At 34.4% G+C, this 20,479-nt stretch overlaps 1 protein-coding gene across 3 annotated transcripts in view; it reads right to left on the reverse strand.

Moving 5' to 3' along the window:
• Positions 1-20,479, reverse strand: part of LOC145663940 (dynein regulatory complex subunit 7-like) — a 105,691-nt gene that overhangs the window by 39,244 nt on the left and 45,968 nt on the right. For all 3 annotated transcript variants that reach the window (XM_081730161.1, XM_081730159.1, XM_081730160.1), the window contains exons 6-10: positions 16,070-16,288; positions 14,405-14,552; positions 13,641-13,898; positions 12,421-12,626; positions 8,389-8,598 (exon numbers count right to left, since the gene is read on the reverse strand). In XM_081730161.1, coding sequence (XP_081586287.1) covers positions 8,389-8,598; positions 12,421-12,626; positions 13,641-13,898; positions 14,405-14,552; positions 16,070-16,288 — 1,041 coding nt within the window. The remainder of the gene's footprint in view (positions 1-8,388; positions 8,599-12,420; positions 12,627-13,640; positions 13,899-14,404; positions 14,553-16,069; positions 16,289-20,479) is intronic.

Consider the following 20,479-nt stretch of genomic DNA (forward strand, 5'->3'; position numbering starts at 1 on the left):
TAAATATGAATAACTTACCTGACATTCCCATTTCACTTGCTATTTTCTTCCATTCTCTATTTAAAACGTGCATATTATAATGTTTATGTCGCCTGTGTGAAGTTGGCCCCCCAAAAGTTTGGGCTACACGAAATATTTATTGGGCCAGAAAGTACTTCATTTGGGCTGTTTGGGCTAGCAACTTTTAGCGTTTGGGCTACTCTGCAAACAAAGTTACAGCCTCACAAAGTATGAGGGGCCAACTTCACGTTAGCCCCCCAAGTGTTTGGGCCAGACAAGATTTTTATTGGGCTGGGTAGTACTTCGTTAGGGCTGATTGGGTCAGCAACGATTAGCGTTTGGGCTATTATAGTTTCCGAAATATGGGCTATTAAACTTTTTGAAAAGTGATTTTCCTGCTTCTTTTGTCGGGGCCAACTTCACTAATATGACATTTCTGACAAACATGTTTATTGGAATTTACAGTACTTTGTGTCGACTAGCAATTTAGGAAGTTTCAAGATTTGGGCTGTTTTCGAAACAGAATTAGACCTTCACAAAGTTTGGGGGGCTAACTTCACGTTAGCTAACTTCACGTTAGCCCCCCAAGTGTTTGGGTCAGACGAGATTTTTATTGGGCTGGATAGTACTTCGTTTGGGCTGATTGGGTCAGCAACTTTTAGCGTTTGGGCTATTATAGTTTCCGAAATATGGGCTATTAAACTTTTTGAAAAGTGATTTTCCTGCTTCTTTTTTCGGGGCCAACTTCACTAATATGATATTTCTGACAAACATGTTTATTGGAATTTACAGTACTTTGTGTCGACTAGCAATTTAGGAAGTTTCAAGATTTGGGCTGTTTTGGAAACAGAATTAGAACTTCACAAAATTTGGGGGCCAACTTCACATTAGCCCCCAAGTGATTGGGCCAGACGAGATTTTTATTGGGCTAGATAGTACTTCGTTTGGGCTGATTGGGTCAGCAGCTTTTAGCGTTTGAGCTATTATAGTTTCCGAAATATGGGCTATTAAACTCTTTGAAAAGTTATTTTCCTGCTTTTTTTGTCGGGGCCAACTTCACTAATATGACATTTCTGACAAATACGTTTACTAGAATTGGCAATACTTTGTGTCGACTAGTAGTGTAGCAAAGTTCAAGATTTGGGCTGTAGTTGAAATAGTTGTATCTTCACGAAGTTTGGGGGGTGGCTACGTTCAATCCCTTCCAAGTGACTGGACCTGACGAAAATTTTATTGGGCTGGATAGTATTTCGTTTGAGGTGATTGGGTCATTTTATAAACTGTTTGGACTATACATCGGTGGAACACCAAATGGTGAAGAAAGATGCAATGTTCCACACATTATGCAAGAGGTTTTGACACAGAATTTCGTCATTATTAATATCTACGATAGTACTAAATTTACATTTGACAGAGGTTGGAACCATTAAAATGATTCCGTGCGATTTCACACTGTACAGTTTCACACAGTGCTCATTATCGAGCAATTTCGCACTGTCTTCTTTATCTGATTTAATCATTCTGCAGGTGTGGTGCATTCTCACACGGTCAACCTGTCAAGCATGTGATTCATCCTGAAACCGCTTTCACTATAGGGGCAGGGAGGACAGAAAAATGTCAACTAAATAAGAACAGAAACTGAGCAAACACAATTTAAAATAAATACGAACAATTGAATTAATACTACCTCAATTGAGCCGATGGCTTGAGCAGGCTGGGTTGAAATGAGTCCATCGGCTCGGTTTGACTAGGCTCAACTGAGCCCATGGCTCGAGCCGGCTCGGTTCGATGAGTTGTAAGCTCGGCCAACTTCTCGGTTCAGCTCGATAGTTAATGAGCTGTGACCTGAGCAGCTCGAGCCGTTGACAGCCCTAAATCCGGGCCGAGCATTTTTGAACATGTTTGCCCGATGCCCTATAACTTTTAATGATTTTTGGCTCGAGCTCGAATACTTGCTTCTCCGGAATTCAAACCGAAAAGCTCGTAAACGTGTCATTGCCTCCTAGACTCGCCTTGGATTTTGGTATTCAGATATAAACCGCCTGTCTTTCCTCTTTATATGCTGTGTTGTTGTTGTTGTTAATAATAATAATAATAATAATAATAATAATAATAATAATAATAATAATAATAATAATAATAATAATAATAATAATAATAATAATAATAATAATAATAATAATAATAATAATAAGTTCTAGCAGTAGTAATATCATTGATAATAATTATATTGTCTATGTAGGATACTTGAAGAAAGTACTTGAAATTACACACAGGATTTGGCTCGATTTAGCTCAACTCGACTCGAAACTTAACCTCAATTTGTTGGAGGAAATTGTTCGAGCCGAGTTCTCGACTCAAGCTTAAAGATGTCTGTTTCGAGTCGAGTCGAGTTTCAAAAGAACTCGCTCGAACTTGCTCCTACCCATCTTCAAAAGCTGGAATAATGAACTATGATTTGTACAAAATGGATTGACGATGTACAGAAGTATTGTTCGCTCGGAAAATATCAAGACGACAAGGTTCGTCTTCAAACTGCCTTGGAGTATACAGCTAAAGTTTTGTGTTTCACAAATAATAATGTATTTCTATGTTTTGGGACGGGCACATTTTTTTCGCTTTTTAAACTTCCTGACTAAATTCTCTGATGTGCTGCTTAGTTTACTATTTATTTATTTTAATTTGTGATTGTTCTATCTCCTATTTCTGATGATTACAATTTTTATGTTCCTTTTCTGTTCTTTTTATTTATTTTAATTTGCTATTCTTTTTTTGTTTTCATCTATTTCAATTTGCGATAATTTTTGTTATCATTTTTCCTATTTATTTCAATTTCATATTGTTTATGTTACTATTTTCTATCCTTCCTTACTATAATTCAGGTTTGCTTATCTTTTCTTCTGTCTTGTTCTTAAGTTATTTTAATTTCCGGTTATTTTGATTATTCTTTTTGTGAAAGTGAAACATTTCCTAAGCTGTCCTCCTGTAGTATTAATTGCAATTGTTCATATTTAACTTGTGTTTGCTCTTTTTCTGTTCTTAGTTAGTTGACAGTCGTTCTGTGTCCTCCCCCCTCCTATAGTGAAAGCCTTTTCAAGATGAATTAAATGATTGACAGGTGGACCATGTGAAAGTGCACGACACCTGCAGAATGATTAATCCGATAAACAGGACCGTGTGAAATTGCACCGTGAGAAACTGAATGTCACCATTAAAATGTAGGTCTTGTAATTACGACTCCCATTTATTTACGACTGTACCTGCGGGCACCGTGATCGCCTTTGGACGGGGGCATCGCCCCGGTTGCCCCAGCCTTGTTACGCTCCTGGACCGAGGATGCATATGCAAGACCAAAACCAAGACTAAATGTGTAAGAATACCAAGACTGCCAAGACTCCAGCATAAACTTGACCCACCTGCGTTGATACTTTTATAAATAGGCGAAAAATATAGAAAAGCTTTATACTTCAAATTCATAATTTTGTATTTCGTTTTCAGCAAGGTGGAGCAGAAGGATTCAAGTACTTCCCTAGAAATATGAAATGCTCATCGTAATCTTTTAAAATAAACGAAGTGAGAAAAAAATATTGCTATCTTATTGCTTTCCCTATATACAATATAATGTGGATGAATATTCGGCTTAAAAATTACAAAGAATTGTTTAATAATAATAATAATAATAATAATAATAATAATAATAATAATAATAATAATATAAAGGAGACTAGTTACAATACTGTATGCTCCTTGAGACTCCATTGGGAATCAAACCTGGAGCTTTTGCATCAAACACAGGTATATATTATTCACGTATTCACGAAAGGCTTCCGTGAAAAGGAAAGAATGAATGGATATAAAAATTATTTGGACATAATTCTTCAAGGTTTGACGCAATTCAATTATGTATGTAGTATATATAATTTTCACCAGTGTCTTATTCATAGGTCAGATTACCGTATATAACCAAACAATTGTAAAGTTATTGCTTTTATAGTTTATTAAGACAGTAATTGTTTTCCAGTAAAATAAATTTAGGAGATTAAAGCCGATAACTACTTACACAAAATTAGCGCTGTCAAAAATTCAGATTCACAAAATCCGGATTTAGAATTTCAACTGAAACCGAAATTCGAATGTCCGATAATAAAATGTCAGAAACCGAAATTAGAATTTCGGATAATGAAATGTCAAGAACCGAAAACGGACTTCGGATAATGAAATGACGAAAGCCTAAATCCGGATTTCGTATAATGAAATACTAAAATCTGGATATATGCATGTTGGGCAGCATTAGACAAAATCTTATGAAAAAGAATTCCAAATTGTATTGCATAAAGACGAAGAAAACATCGTATATTTGAGTATATAGAAACTGGTATCTTAATCTATCTCAAATTAGTTAGCACAAGTATAATCTCCATTATAAATAACATTTAAAGAACTAAAAAAAAAAAAAAAAAAGAGAGAAATTGCACTAATTAGTAAAAGTATTTGTCACAAATATCACATTAGTGAAGATAACCGTGACAAAAGAAGAAGGAAAATCACTTTTCAGAGTTTAATAGCCCATATTTCGGAAACTATAATAGCCCAAACGCTAAAAGTTGCTGACCCAATCAGCCCAAACAAAGTACTATCTAGCCCAATAAAAATCTCGTCTGGCCCAATAACTTGAGGGCTAATGTGAAGTTGGCCCCCCAAACTTTGTGAAGCTCTAATTCTCTTTCGAAAACAGCCCAAATCTTGAAACTTCCTAAATTGCTAGTCGACACAAAGTACTGTAAATTCCAATAAACATGTTTGTCAGAAATATCATATTAGTGAAGTTGGCCCCGAAAAAAGAAGCAGGAAAATCACTTTTCAAAAAGTTTAATAGCCCATATTTCGGAAACTATAATAGCCCAAACGCTAAAAGTTGCTGACCCAATCAGCCCAAACGAAATACTATCTAGCCCAATAAAAATCTCGTCTGGCCCAATAACTTGAGGGCTAATGGGAAGTTGGCCCCCCAAACTTTGTGAAGCTCTAATTCTCTTTCGAAAACAGCCCAAATCTTGAAACTTCCTAAATTGCTAGTCGACACAAAGTACTGTAAATTCCAATAAACATGTTTGTCAGAAATATCATATTAGTGAAGTTGGCCCCGACAAAAGAAGCAGAAAAATCACTTTTCAAAAAGTTTAATAGTCCATATTTCGGAAACTATATTAGTCCAAACGCTAAAAGTTGCTGACCCAATCAGCCCAAACAAAGTACTATCTAGTCCAATAAAAATCTCGTCTGGCCCAATAACTTGAGGGCTAATGTGAAGTTGGCCCCCCAAACTTTGTGAAGCTCTAATTCTCTTTCGAAAACAGCCCAAATCTTGAAACTTCCTAAATTGCTAGCCGACACAAAGTACTGTAAATTCCAATAAACATGTTTGTCAGAAATATCATATTAGTGAAGTTGGCCCCGACAAAAGAAGCAGAAAAATCACTTTTCAAAAAGTTTAATAGCCCATATTTCGGAAACTATATTAGCCCAAACGCTAAAAGTTGCTGACCCAATCAGCCCAAACAAAGTACTATCTAGTCCAATAAAAATCTCGTCTGGCCCAATAACTTGAGGGCTAATGTGAAGTTGGCCCCCCAAACTTTGTGAAGCTCTAATTCTCTTTCGAAAACAGCCCAAATCTTGAAACTTCCTAAATTGCTAGTCGACACAAAGTACTGTAAATTCCAATAAACATGTTTGTCAGAAATATCATATTAGTGAAGTTGGCCACGAAAAAAGAAGCAGGAAAATCACTTTTCAAAAAGTTTAATAGCCCATATTTCGGAAACTATAATAGCCCAAACGCTAAAAGTTGCTGACCCAATCAGCCCAAACGAAATACTATCTAGTCCAATAAAAATCTCGTCTGGCCCAATAACTTGAGGGTTAATGTGAAGTTGGCCCCCCAAACTTCGTGAAGCTCTAATTCTGTTTCGAAAACAGCTCAAATCTTGAAACTTCCTAAATTGCTAGTCGACACAAAGTACTGTAAATTCCAATAAACATGTTTGTCAGAAATATCATATTAGTGAAGTTGGCCCCGAAAAAAGAAGCAGGAAAATCACTTTTCAAAAAGTTTAATAGCCCATATTTCGGAAACTATAATAGCCCAAACGCTAAAAGTTGCTGACCCAATCAGCCCAAACGAAGTACTATCCAGTCCAATAAAAATCTCGTCTGGCCCAATAACTTGAGGGCTAATGTGAAGTTGGCCCCCCAAACTTTGTGAAGCTCTAATTCTGTTTCGAAAACAGCTCAAATCTTGAAACTTCCTAAATTGCTAGTCGACACAAAGTACTGTAAATTCCAATAAACATGTTTGTCAGAAATATCATATTAGTGAAGTTGGCCCCGACAAAAGAAGCAGAAAAATCACTTTTCAAAAAGTTTAATAGCCCATATTTCGGAAACTATAATAGCCCAAACGCTAAAAGTTGCTGACCCAATCAGCCCTAACGAAGTACTACCCAGCCCAATAAAAATCTCGTCTGGCCCAAACACTTGGGGGACTAACGTGAAGTTGGCCCCTCAAACTTTGTGAGGCTGTAACTTTGTTTGCAGAGTAGCCCAAACGCTAAAAGTTGCTAGCCCAAACAGCCCAAATGAAGTACTTTCTGGCCCAATAAATATCTCGTGTAGCCCAAACTTTTGGGGGGCCAACTTCACACAGGCGTTTATGTCTGGGTATAACAAACGGTGCTATGAACTCGAAATATTTTAACAAACGTTTCTAGCGAACCGCTGAATAACACCACCGCGTACAATGAGAAGAAAACTACTTTTTCAAACAAAGGTCTATTATTTCATCTAGCAAGGGTTTGAAAAATTAAACAGGTTTTTGTTCTATTTTTCATAACTTTACTTTTCTGACTCATGACATTTTCAAAACTACTGATTCATTTATTTTTTCTAGTTTGCCCATCATCGACCGCAACAAGCAAACGACTATGCAGATAGCACCTCTATTAGCGTGAGACACAGACTAAGACGTTTGTCCTTTATTACTAGGAAAGGCCAGAAGGGTTTAAATTTTGTAGGATGTAAATGTTGACAAGAGGATATTGCTTACCAACAGATTAACAGTATTCCCAAGGCAACATAAATTTACATATTTTAATGGTATTACGTGAGATTATTACATATTTCAAATATATATATTAAACGAAAATGTATACATCAATTTTTATTCAGTGTTGCAAACTAAGAACGCTGCATTGTTCCTATTCGTTCGAAATACGCCATTTCACGATCATAATATTCGACACCAAATTACTTTGGATGCGCATTCTATCTCCCTCCTTACTTCAGTTACTACTGATGTAGTTCCAAAATGTGGATATTTGTGATTTTAACGTCCTTAATTTGTAACAGTGAATAACAAATGTGGGTAACAGTGTAAGTTTTGAGCATTAATATGTTTGTAGATTTGAAATACCGGTATGTAATAATCTGACGTCATATCATTTGAAAAAATATATTGTAACTTTATATTAATTGGCAACACTGTAATTTTTTAGTAGTCTTGCAGAGCAGTGGCGCCGGTTCCTGTGTAACTTTGGCGGGTGGGGCACGTTCAGGAATGTGTGTTCATTGTCAGTGATTTCTAGTTGTGGAGAATGGTAAAGGGTCATGTGTAGCGGAGGAAAGTTTACATCAATTATCTAAGGACGGATTCGGAATGTGATTTCATCCATTCCTCGCGATATGTGTGTACGGGCTTTAAACGCTCCTGCGAATCACTAGTTTATATGTGTTGAACAGGTTGAGATCGTCATATGAATTCTTGATACATTTGATAAGTTACATATTTCTATAATTTGAGTGGTTATATAATTTTCACTCATCCTGTATACTAAAAAGTAAATAATCTTTAAAAACTTTTAAAACAGTGCTCTTAGAAAGTGCAGTATAAAGACTTTTTATCGGATAAAATGGGAAAAAGGAGGACGAAAACTAAAAACATTGGGCGCGATTTAATGTCTAAGTAACATTTGTATTATCAACCATCAAAAGTCTTTACTTGAAGATATGATAAGCACATCGCATCAAGCATAGGACTCATTGATTTGAATGGATATAGGGAACCATTTCCATAATAACCATCAATCTTAGGAAAAGCATGATGGTTTGTATATTGTAAAATATAGCCCCCCTGAAGGGGTAGTGACTTGTTTATAGAAGAAGAAGAAAAAAGGGAGATGAGAGAATAACTTGTTAGTTTATTCTTTGTTGGCATGGCACCATCAAAACTGTTTAAAAGTTTTATTATGATTTTTTCATAGTTTATATATATATATATATATATATATATATATATATAGATATATATATATATATATATGTTGAGCATACCTGGTATCCTAGTACGAACTTCATATCAAACGCAATTCCTTTTTTAGTCTGCATTTCCAGATTCCGAAACTCTCTAGTTGAGAACGTCACATTGTTATCTTCATAGTGATATTTGAGAGCAATGCTTTTATCTTCGAAGTTAAATACTCGTTCTGCTACATCATTATCAGCTTGTTTCTTAACGTCTCGGCGAAACTTTTCTGTTATTCTCTGCAAAATATTAAAAAAAAAAAAAAAAAAAAGTATGAACGAAATTTGAAGACTAAGGTAGTCTTGTATTTCTTGCTTAAAATTAAATAAAATTACGCTGAGAATGGGTTTCAAATATCATAGTAATATAGAATTATATGTAACACAGGTGAATGTGGGATAGGTACTTTGAAAATTACCTTTGCATGCACTGAGCTTTGAGAGACTTTGTTTCTGTCGTCATGCTATGATGGCAGAAGTAGGAACTAGGAGACATTGCTTCTAATCTTGTTAATTGCGAAAACACTATTACTAGTCTACTTAACAGTTATATACAGGACGTTAATGAACCATACCAATAAACTGTAAGAGTTGATTATATCATGATAAGAAAAAAATCATATGGGTCTGTAGGGAAAAGTGAATAGATTCACAACTAGGATTTAGGATTTTAGATTTCTGGGCTTTCGGCATCTAAGGCCATTTAGCTCGTCGCATTTGAGGGATGATGTCCCTCGGCAAGCACACTATCCGGGAAAAGGAAACGAAGAAAGGATTGGAGAAGGAAGGAAGCGGCATTTGCCTGGTGTGAATGAGGGAAAACCCAGGAAAAACTTCATTCAGGATGACTGGTCTGAGAAAGCTTTTTAAACTTTTTCGACCGAGTGTCCCCATCGGGAATCGAACCCGGGACCGCTCGCACTGAAGGAGAGAGCGTTAGCGACTATGCTACGCGGGGACACAGATTCACAACTAGGGGGTCCAAAATTATTAGAAAACGACATTGTAACACACGTTACTTTGATTATGAGCAGCTGGGAGTGGCTATCCATATCAACGTAAAAGAAGTCACACATGCGCTAACCAGAAGTGTGTAATGAGTGCGCAAGAGATTCCTATAAGACATAATTCCCAGGCATACTTCCAACAGAATTCTCAAAAATGCTCTGTCTTAAAGGTTGACCGTAATAACTGCTGTCAAGGCTTACTCTTTGCCTAGTTTAGAGCCTTTACGTTGATAGAGACTACCACTCCTGTGCTCGTAATCTAAGTAACGCTTGTTGCAATGTAGTTTTTCGATTTTTGTGTTACCCTAACTATGAATCTATTCACTCCCCACAGGCCCATATGAGCCTTTTTTTTAGAATTTTTATGTGAGTATTTATCGTCAAGATCTTTTCGGTGGTGAAGTGCAAGCGAAAGGGTTTGTATATTGTAAAGTATAGCCCCCTGAAGGGCTACTGACTTGTTTATAGAAGAAGAAAGGGTGGTGAGAGAATAACTTGTTAGTTTATTCTTTGTTGGCATAGCACCATCAAAATTGACTAAGAGGAAATGCAATAAATAAATAAATAAATATATTTTGGAATTTGAAATGGTTGTTTTTGGAGTGAAGTATTTTGGACTTGGACAATGGAAATTTAGAGGAAGATTAGGGGTAAATGTTTTACGATATACAATGGGTACAATGCTTAAAGGAAGAAAGAAAATACATACAAAGAATTATTACTTATTAACAGAAAAACTAAAAGTATACTTGATCTCTTTCCCTCTAAAGACCTTACATCCTTACTTTATTTGGTTGTTCACGTGTCGAAGATTTTACTGTACCGTACTTGTTTGCCGAGCTATGGAACATTGCTATTATCGGTAATAGGAAATCTTTCTATGTGTACATATTTGATATAGCAACTATCTCTTAAGCTGTGATCGGCGGAATGTATATATGATTTAATGATTATTGGATAGACCCATTTTCCTTGAACTAACGGACAAAAAGAGTGCGCTTTACTAGCGCGATGCTTAAATATGAAGGAAGCAGGATTACTCAGACACCCATAGAAGAAGGTCTCAGAACTCATCTTCTGTCCCCTTGCATAGTGATGGGTATTTCTCCTCTCGTTTTGCGCTTCTTGGAGACCCTCGCTGATAGCTTTCCTGTCTCTTCAAATGGTTTACCTTGATCCGATTGAATTATGTTTGAAATTTCCCATAAACGTGTGTAAAGATTTTCTTGTTGCTACTATTTTAAACTCCCTGAAGTGACTGCGTTATATTTGGACGAACCTAACAGAACGGACTTGAAAATGGTAAAGAAAGAAGGAAAGAAAGAAAATGAAATGCTTTCCATGTATGACATGCAGAATAAATGGAATAAAGATTAGGTTATCCTATCCTATTCTTTCATCAATAACATTAAGCACTATTTGGATTGGAACATAAAATTTACTGGAATGAAATAACACTGAAATTAGATGAATTGTTAATGACACATATGTTAGCATATGAAAGTTTTAACTTACAGTTCAACACGGTAGATATATGAGACATGATATAAAACACAGAAGAGTACATAGGCAAAGGAAATAAAATGAAGTTTGCACTGTGAAATTAAAATATAAAGTTGAGGCAGTCATGTTAGAATGTTGCTTGTTTGAATGGTTGGTTGGTGAACTGGGTATTTAGTGAGCCTTTTCAGGACCGAGAATATATGAGACATAATTTAACATAGAATATGAATCATATGAACTGAAACGTGGAATCGAACCCATATCTAACACAAAAATAGTAGCTATCACACAACAAAAGGGACCTATTAATTTTTACAGTATGTGAAGATGGTGCATTAAACTTAGAATTTCCACACCGTGATTGCATGAGATATGATGTGTAAAACAAGTGTATGGAAGGGAAATGCAATTGAATTTTATTACAAAATATTACACAGGAACTTTGTAAACACTGTCGTTAATTTGATGTTTATTGATGTTTTCAGTACGGAGTGTATATGAACATGAACCTACAGCTTAATACGAAATCTGAACTATATAAACTTCAGCTTGGAATCAAACTTGGATTTAACATGGAAATAGCATACAGATAACATAACACACCTTCGAGTTTTCACACAAAGTGAAATGACAGAATTTAAGGATCGTCGTTATATTGAGGCAACTTCTCGTGAAATTTGAACTATACAGTCTTGAACTGTGAATAGCGATCGAATTTAACATGAAAATAGTAAACGCATATCATAAGAGATCCTCGAATTTTTATAGTATGTGAAACGAGTTAGAATTTCAACAACGTGAGTATGTGTGACAGTAAGTAAAACATGAGCCCTGGGGAAAGGAAATGTAATTGCGTTTTTAATGCAAAAAATATATATATATACAGTGACTTTGTAAACATTGCTTTTTTAGTTGGAGTTTAACATTCCTTTGAACACCGAGGTTGTACCCCAGATGTTATCTTTTAACTTTACACGGGATCGGACCATGGGATCAGATGGAGACGCGACTTTCCACCAGCAATCGAACCACGGAATCCTCAAAACGAAGATGAACTCTGTATCACTATATAAGACTTAGTTTCAACACTAAACGTTAAAACCTATGGTGGAAGTTAACTTCTAAACTATTGGCGAAGTAAGCAATCGGGATTTCACACGGCATAGATAATACTTGGTCAAAACTGAATTGAAAATTTTAAAGGCGAAAAAAGCAGAAATGAAATATGAAAGCAAAAAAAGAAAGAAAAAAGAAAAAGAAAAGTAAGAAAGACATTCTTTTTTATCTTTTTTGCATTTAAATTGTAGTAGTACTAGTTAAAGAAATAACCTGAAAGGGTATCCTTATCAACACTCGTGCATATTTGGGGGGAAGGAATATTTTTCTGGTAGGCCTATAACTTTTTATGTCTTAAAAAGTGCAATAGGTATTCTTAGCTACGTACATAATGATATTTTAATATATGTATCATTATTTTAATAACGGCTTGAAACTATATTGATAATTTGATATCACACATCCTTTTAAATTAAATCAATTATTTAGGACTCACCTGTATTTCTCGGTTTTTCTGTTCTCTAGATTCTATCATATTGTCACATTTAAAAAGTGTGTGACGATAATACAGCATATCGTCTCTATCTTTGAATTCTTCAATCATTTCAAAGGGTTGGACGTGTAACGTAGCTAATCTGTCCTCTCGTGCATTATGGTAAAACCACATTAAATGTTCTGCGTTGTCTGACTGATGTCTGTACTCTGTAAGATCAAACTTCCTTAAAGTTTCAAATTTAACTGCTTAATAATGAATAACACAAATAAATCATATAATTGTATCAAAATAATAACTTTCTACCTATCATACCCTCCATATGCATAATTTCTAGTTATTCCATATTCTCTTTTGAGGCATTGGCGAAAGAAATTGCCAAGCTACGATCGTTTGACTTATTAGCCATTTATTAACTAGGTAAGTACTCTAATATTTGTTTCCGGTATTTTATTTTTTCATTATCGTATCTTTTGATTTTATTTTTTTTTTATTAAAAGACAGTAAAGTACCGTATGAGAAAGTTTATAATAAATTTATGAATGACTGCAAATTAAGTTGTAAATATTCATTTTACTTTGAGTGTTGCTCCGAGTGACTAATTTTGTATATAACAATATCATATTATATCTTCTACAAGGTACAATTTCAATGTAAGTTTATCTTCTAGAAGTTTAAAAACTTTGATATTGGTGTGTTGGACTAAATAGGTACGAAAATTTACCAATAACTGAAAGATCACTTGAAACAAACAATACATTTACTGATTATTGCATAAATATGAATTACCACTTTGCCGTAGTATTTCGTTTTTGATACTTAATTATAAATGTATAATATTCTTCGGAGATAGATAATTACCATTGGCTTACCATATAATTCTGCATGGTCAACAGAACGCAATAAATTTGCATCTACTCTCATCTGCATTTCTGTTCAAACTGTGTAGATCACTGACACTTCGTACTTTCAATAACTTATTTAGCGTGGTCCCAAATTCCGTCTTCAGTTGGATCTCAGCCTCATTGATATATAGTTTTGAACTAAAACACAATTCACATGCATAGCTAAAATGTAAGTTAACGTGACGTCATCTTAATTAACAAAATGTAAATGAAGACTTATGACAAGCAGTCTATGTTTAGTAAGTTCAAAACTTTATTAGCATTCTACTAAACATACACACATTATTGTAGTTTATCACAAAAGCTATTACAATTTACCTTTCAGAAAATCTTTCCGTCCGTTAGAAAATGTTTCAATTATTGTGTGATTTTTACAATTTTCTTCCACTTTTATCATATTGTCAGCTCGATTGTTAAAGTATTTGTAAAAATACTCTGGTATCATCCACTCGTAATCTGCATAACGTGTAATGCATAACGTCAGTCCATCCTTTCGGAAGTAAGGTGCTGTCTTTTCTAACTTGGCCTTTTTGTATAGTATTTCTTTCGAACCTCTTGGATACCTAGATTCGTATTCTAGAATTGACAAATGATAGCAACAATATTAAAATGATAGCATAATGGAAGAACAAGCTATTTTTATGAACTTGGTAGCCAACACTGTGAGGTACATACACTAAAAAAAAATGACAAAAATTATGAAAACAACAGCTAATTCGTTTCGACTAACAAGCATATTGCCTACCACTTGATTAGTAATATATACAACACCAAATTTGATTCGTTATATCTTTTAGGCCTGTGTTGTTATACGAGTAAATAAATTAATTAATGTTCGTTTCCTACTTCGTTAGGGGGTGAATTGTTATGCGAGTAAGCCAACTATTAAATTTTCTAAGTAATAACTTCAAATTACACTCACAAATGTACTCATGAAACCTGAAAAACTATTGATTAACCTGCATAACTGTTTAAAAGTTAATTCGCTCTAACAAAATTTATTTTGTCAAGACTGGAAATGCTAGTAATTATTAGAACTTTATTAGCTTTATTAACTATATATATAGTATATGAGATCCTACCTGAATATGGTATTATTAGTTTTTTTACCCACGGAGCAGGCATGTCCAAATGTTTATCCATTACAGTACAGTGTGTCGTTTTGTTTGAAGGTGACTCTCCAACCAGAAAATGTTCCCAAAGTTTTACATTCTCCAGATTAAATTGTAACTGAAATTGGAAAATTATTAAAACGCTTTATCTTGAAATACACCGTATTCTCTTGCAATAATTGCGAAAAGAAAGCGGAAATAAAAGAAATACATTTAATTCTTTAAGGTTTTCTGTTTTGTGTTAATTTACAATAGTCAAAGATATTGTTATAAGGACATTGAGAGAACAATGAAGTCAAGTCGAATGACCAAAATTGTGAGGTAAAGAGACATAAAGTTTCGAATTACGCTTAAATACATGGAAAAGTTTACAGTAGTTTACATTGTAAGTTATTTATAATATCTGGACATAAATCTCTTAAGCTCTGAAGTCTGAAATATAGAGATAAGCTCTGATAGAGATCTTAAAGATGAAACATGTCCAAAATGACCAAAAGGTTGACTGGATTCTCTTGTGCATCGAATGCGCCATGTTGCGATTGTTAAGAAGTAGTATGCTTGTCACTGTTAGGATAAATTAAACAACAACAGATAAATTCTACACTAAACAGTGTATGTTTTTCACATACAATACCTAAATAAATAAACAAACAACCTATTCTACCAAAATAAAAAAAACTGACAGTTGCATGGTATTGGTAACTAACGACGTACTTTCTAACGCCATAAAATGTGTTATCTTCGACTTCATCGAGAACTATGAATGAATGTTTTTCCTTTTTAAACAACTCATTTTGTTCAGTTCGATATGATCTATCGATCGATATATGCCTTATCTTTGGACAACTTTATAGTTACGCAAATTTTAAGTTTAAAGCTAATTATAATTATCGGCTATATTTCATTAATCATACGGTAGGAAATACGTATACGTACCAGTTAAAAGTCTGTATGATCATTAAAAATTCCGTGGTCCGCCAGTTTTATGACGAGTCCATATTTTTATGATGATGTCACTATAATAGTATGTCATTCGGATAACCGATTATACGGTCCTGTTAAGATTTCAACTAGGCCATACTGGCTAAGAAATTTTATAGTATGGACGTACTTATTAGAATAATCATCAACGTGTACAAATATGTTTCAAAAATTTCATGGCCTTCTATGACAGGTCACTAAAGAGAAAGTAACCTTCCTATACCTTCCAATATGACAACTTAGCCCCTAGGAGTTAAGCGACATTGAGAAAAAGAAACCTACTGCAAGACAATCCATAACTTTGCTGCCACATGACAAAGAACATATCTTATACTACTATACTATATAACGTCATCTTGCTAGGGTCATAATAAAAAGCTTGATAAGTGTATATCAGCTTTCTCTTATCAGTACCAGCTTTTTCTTAATAGGTGGTGTAGTTATCGTATAGTATCAGCTTTTAGGTTATAAAAATATTTACGCCGATTTTCTCGTAAACTGCACATAAGGATTTACAGTCACTTTGCCATTTTATTCAGGTCAATCATATCTATCAATTCCTGTATTATCCTCTTTGAACAATTTATTTGTATATAAAACGATACTATTTAGAATTTGTATTATATAATTAGTTAACGAAATTCCGTACATTACCTTATTGATATTTCTGCTGTCCTGAACATTGACCCAGTAATTTTTGTGATTCCATATACTTTCCAACCCTAAATAATTAGTACAAGATATGTGACAACTATCTCCAGTTGCTGGTTCAATAAAGAATGCTTTTGATATTTCTCGATTACCTGGTAAGATTAATACCCAACTGTGAATTCGTGATCCAAATAAATCATCAGGAGGTGGCTTTTCTATTTCCTACGACAGAAAGAAAAGAGAACTCAAAACATTTATACAGTATATTTCTTAATTATGAATTCTGATATAGCATAAACAGTGGTCGAAGTGAGACGGTATGCGGTGGTATGCCATACCGCCTCTGGTTTTTCAGTAATGAGGACATACCGTCTCTGGTTTTCCAGTGATCATGATAATATTTAAATATCCGGTATGTTGAGTCGAAATCATAATAAAACATACCGCCTCTGCTTTTTTCCACTTCGAACACTGGGCATATATACATAATCATCAAATTGTATTCTAATTACTTATGTTTTATTATACTCTTTGTATAGTTAGTACATATAGTGCACAATGGCAGGACAGGAAGGAGCAAATCTATGGGTAGAGGGAGAGAAAATCGAAGACGTTCAAATGTTCTCCTATTTAGGAAGTTTAATATCCTCGGACAGAAGAAGTGAAAAAGACGTTAAGTTCAATAGCGCAGTCTAAACAAGCATTCAATAGGAAAAGCGGACTGCTAACATGAAGAAATGTGTCGTTGGACGTCCGAAAACGATTTATTAAGACCCTGGTATGGAGCATGGCGCTTTACGGATCAGAGACGTGGACTTTGAGAAAAGCTGAAATATCCAAGATGGAAATATTTGAAATGTAGTGTTGGCGCAGAATGCTGTGTATATCATGAACTAAAAGGAAAAGGAATGAAGACGTACTAAAGGAAGCTAATGAAAGACGACAGATCATGAAGATAATAGGAAAAAGAAGAAACAGCATGTTTGGCCAACTTATGCGGCATGCCGATTGGATCACCATGTTTATAGATGGAAATACAGAAGGAAAATCAGGAAAAGGAAGACCAAGGATAGAATATCTAGATACAGTTACGAAGAATAGACCTTATCGTATAAAACAGCTCTCTCAAGGGAGAGAAAAGTTCTAAAATTTCCATGCTGCCCACCAACCTATGGTTGAGCTGAGAATGAAGTATTCCTAGTAAATCTTGTTCTTCATTTATTCCTATTACAAAAATAGTTCAATAGTAACAATTAATTTGTCATAGAAATAGTTTTACTTATTTGTTTAAATTACGTTCAATTATCTTTATAGGCTAATGATAAAACAATAAATATAAATAAAAAGTTTTTTATTAGAAAAAAGTATGAAAAGATAAAGAAATGATGAGTTGCCAAATAATGTCATTTTTCATCCAATAATAATTGTCTTATGTAATGAACACTTATACATGCCTCACAAAAGATATCGTAATTATTTTAATGTTATTTTTTATTTAATATATTTTATATTGATAAATTTTAATGTAAGCATAAAATTTCTTATCTAAGATTTCTTTGTTATTATTGTTTTTCATAATAATATTAATGCTTGGCACTTTATTTACCTGATCATTTTCTAGCTTCTATATACGAATAAGTCCTATAACTAACCAACTAGTAAGATTATCTTAAATTTTTACAATTGATCTTCACGCAATTTTACTACTGAAATAATTTGATACAGCGACTTGTAATATGCATTAACCTTGAAAAGGAAAGTAGAAGAAAGGATACTACTTTTTTCATGTAGCGAATCTGTATATCATACTCTCGAGCATTGAAATAAATCATGTATTATAAATATACTGTACTTGATAAAACTTCTCAATGGTCGAAGTGAGACGGTATGCGGTGCTGCCTCTGGATTTACAGTGATGAAGACATACCATCTCTGGTTTTTCAGTAATCAAGATATACCGTCACTGGAAAATGAATGCTAATCTTTAATAAATCCATTTTTATACACAGTGATTGACAAATAGCTTTGCACGTCAGAGATTTTATTTCTTATGTAGAAATAATTTCTAAGTTGCCAACAACGACATTTTTGTTATTTTTCCTACCTTTTGTTTTTAAAATGAGGTGTCTACAAAGAAATTCACCCCTTGCTCCTACGGAAGAACTCGTGTTGGTTGTGTGGGTTGCAGATAAGGGTTGCATAAGACAGAAAGACAGAAACGAATGAATGATGGGTCCAATTCAAACAAAAAATAGTGTATTGAGGCGACTCGTTTAAACTGAAATCGCAAAGTATTGTTATGAGTTAGTCGAGACTTTTTTTTGTGCCTACAGTGGTAGAGAAATACATAATTGAGTCCGGTATTTACGAGAAAAAATATAATTTATGCAATTAAAAAAATCTGTTGTTTTGCTTAAGTGTTCGGTTATTATATGGTGGTCAAGAAGATTGATGGAGCTTATATACTTTCATTAAAATATATTTTTGCATCTTTCTAAGGATAGCACTGTGAATTCGTGTGCGATGATTATTTATGTACGTAGGTGTATCCTTAATATTTAGACATTTGTGACGATTGCTTTTAATTGAATTGATATTGTTAGTTAATGGAAGTTAAATATTTTCATTATGGAGAAGTTTTTAGTAAAAATAAAAAAGCAACTCTCTTACAAACTTCTCTTACAAATTCATTCCTCATGACATGAATTTCGATGCATTTCTTGATTATCTTACTAAAGCACAATCTGAGGTCATATTTAAAGGATATACATAGGTGACATACAATGATGAGGGATTGGTTTATTCTATATGTACAATTAAGAAGGAAACTTTGGATGGGTTTCAAATCTGAAAATTTGAGCGTGGATAGATTTAGGGGTTATCTGCTGTGGAGGAGAGCGAATACTCCAGGGATCTGGAATACCCCTCAGTCTAGTGGGGGTCCGGTAGTTGTACCACAAGAAATTATTTAAAAATTGTCTTTATAAAAACTCGGTTTTTGAGCATTTTTGTGTATAATTCTCTATAGTACAACATAAGGGGATATTTCTTTTATTTTTCTCAGAAAGCTCGGGGCGGGGAGGAAAGCCTCTCCATGCTCCATTTCCCCGTAACTACAGAGAAGCTCTTCAATGGTTTTCAGTCATTATGTAAATAGAAATGCAATAGTTCAGGCAACATACCCTCACTGTATTTCAACATTTAGATTAGCCGATATGCCGAGTCAAAATTGTAATAAACCTCTGCTTTTTTCCACTTCGAACACTGGACTTCATTATATATATATATATATATATATATATATATATATATATATATATATATATATATATATATATAAGAGGCATGCCCGGAAATAAATACGCTTTTGATTCGCTGTAGTTTCACTACTTCATTGCCTCTCCACTGACGCCAGTACGGTTTTGTCGTAAGTGTACTGTGTCCTGTTATCGTTTACAATGTTTAAAACAATTGCTCAACCCGCCGACTGTGAAAGTCGTTCTGTGACCCGGTTTTTAAATGTAAGGAACGTTACACCGTCCGAAATTCATTGTCAAATTGTAGAGACTTAGGATGAAAATGCAATGAATGATGGAATGATTCAAAAGTGAGTGAGGTAGTTCAATGAAGGGCGGACAAATGTCCATGTCGAAAAACGCTGTGGAGTTATAGTTGTCTTCACTGGCGGGATGCTTCTTTGACGAAGGTTTGGACAAGTTGGTTACCCACTCTCACAAGTGTTTGAACATTTGTGGAAACTATGTCGAAAAATAGTTTAAGGTGTGCTCTTTCATGTAAAATTAATTTATCTTGAACAAACCTGTTTTAGTATTTTTTTTTTCAAAACGGTACTTACTTTCCGGGCACGCTTCGTATATATTATAAAATCATTATCAAGTTGGCATTTAGCAGCACAATTTTTGCGCACGTACATATTCTTATCCCTTTTATAATGATAATGATAAAGATATCAACTTAATAATGATTGTAACTGTCATTGTAATCTTTTTTTGAAATTGATCTGGCACAATTTTCACTTTATTCTTGATTTTTATCCCAGACGAACAGAAAATGAAATCTGTGAATTTTACGTGCCACGCTTATGCAGGCTAGGCTAAAGGAGACGGTGATAATGAGAGATAAATGAAATGGTGGAATGGAGAAAGTGGGAGGAAACGGGGGAACCGAGGAAACCCAAGTACACGGTGTTTGTCCACCACAAAGCTCACTTGGCGGGGGCTGGGATCGAACCCGGGACCGCAACAACCAGAGATGAACTCTCTACCACTGAGCCACAGCGGCACCTCAGACAAACGGAAGTAGTATGAGGTAACAGACTTTCTTCCCTCATCCTGCGTGCAACACCATATTGCGTCAACTCAAACGTTACAAAGGTTACGTTATCAAATAACT

This window comes from Thermobia domestica, chromosome 11 (genome assembly GCF_964235325.1).
Source record: "Thermobia domestica chromosome 11, izTheDome1.hap1.1, whole genome shotgun sequence".
Lineage (NCBI taxonomy): Eukaryota > Metazoa > Arthropoda > Insecta > Zygentoma > Lepismatidae > Thermobia > Thermobia domestica.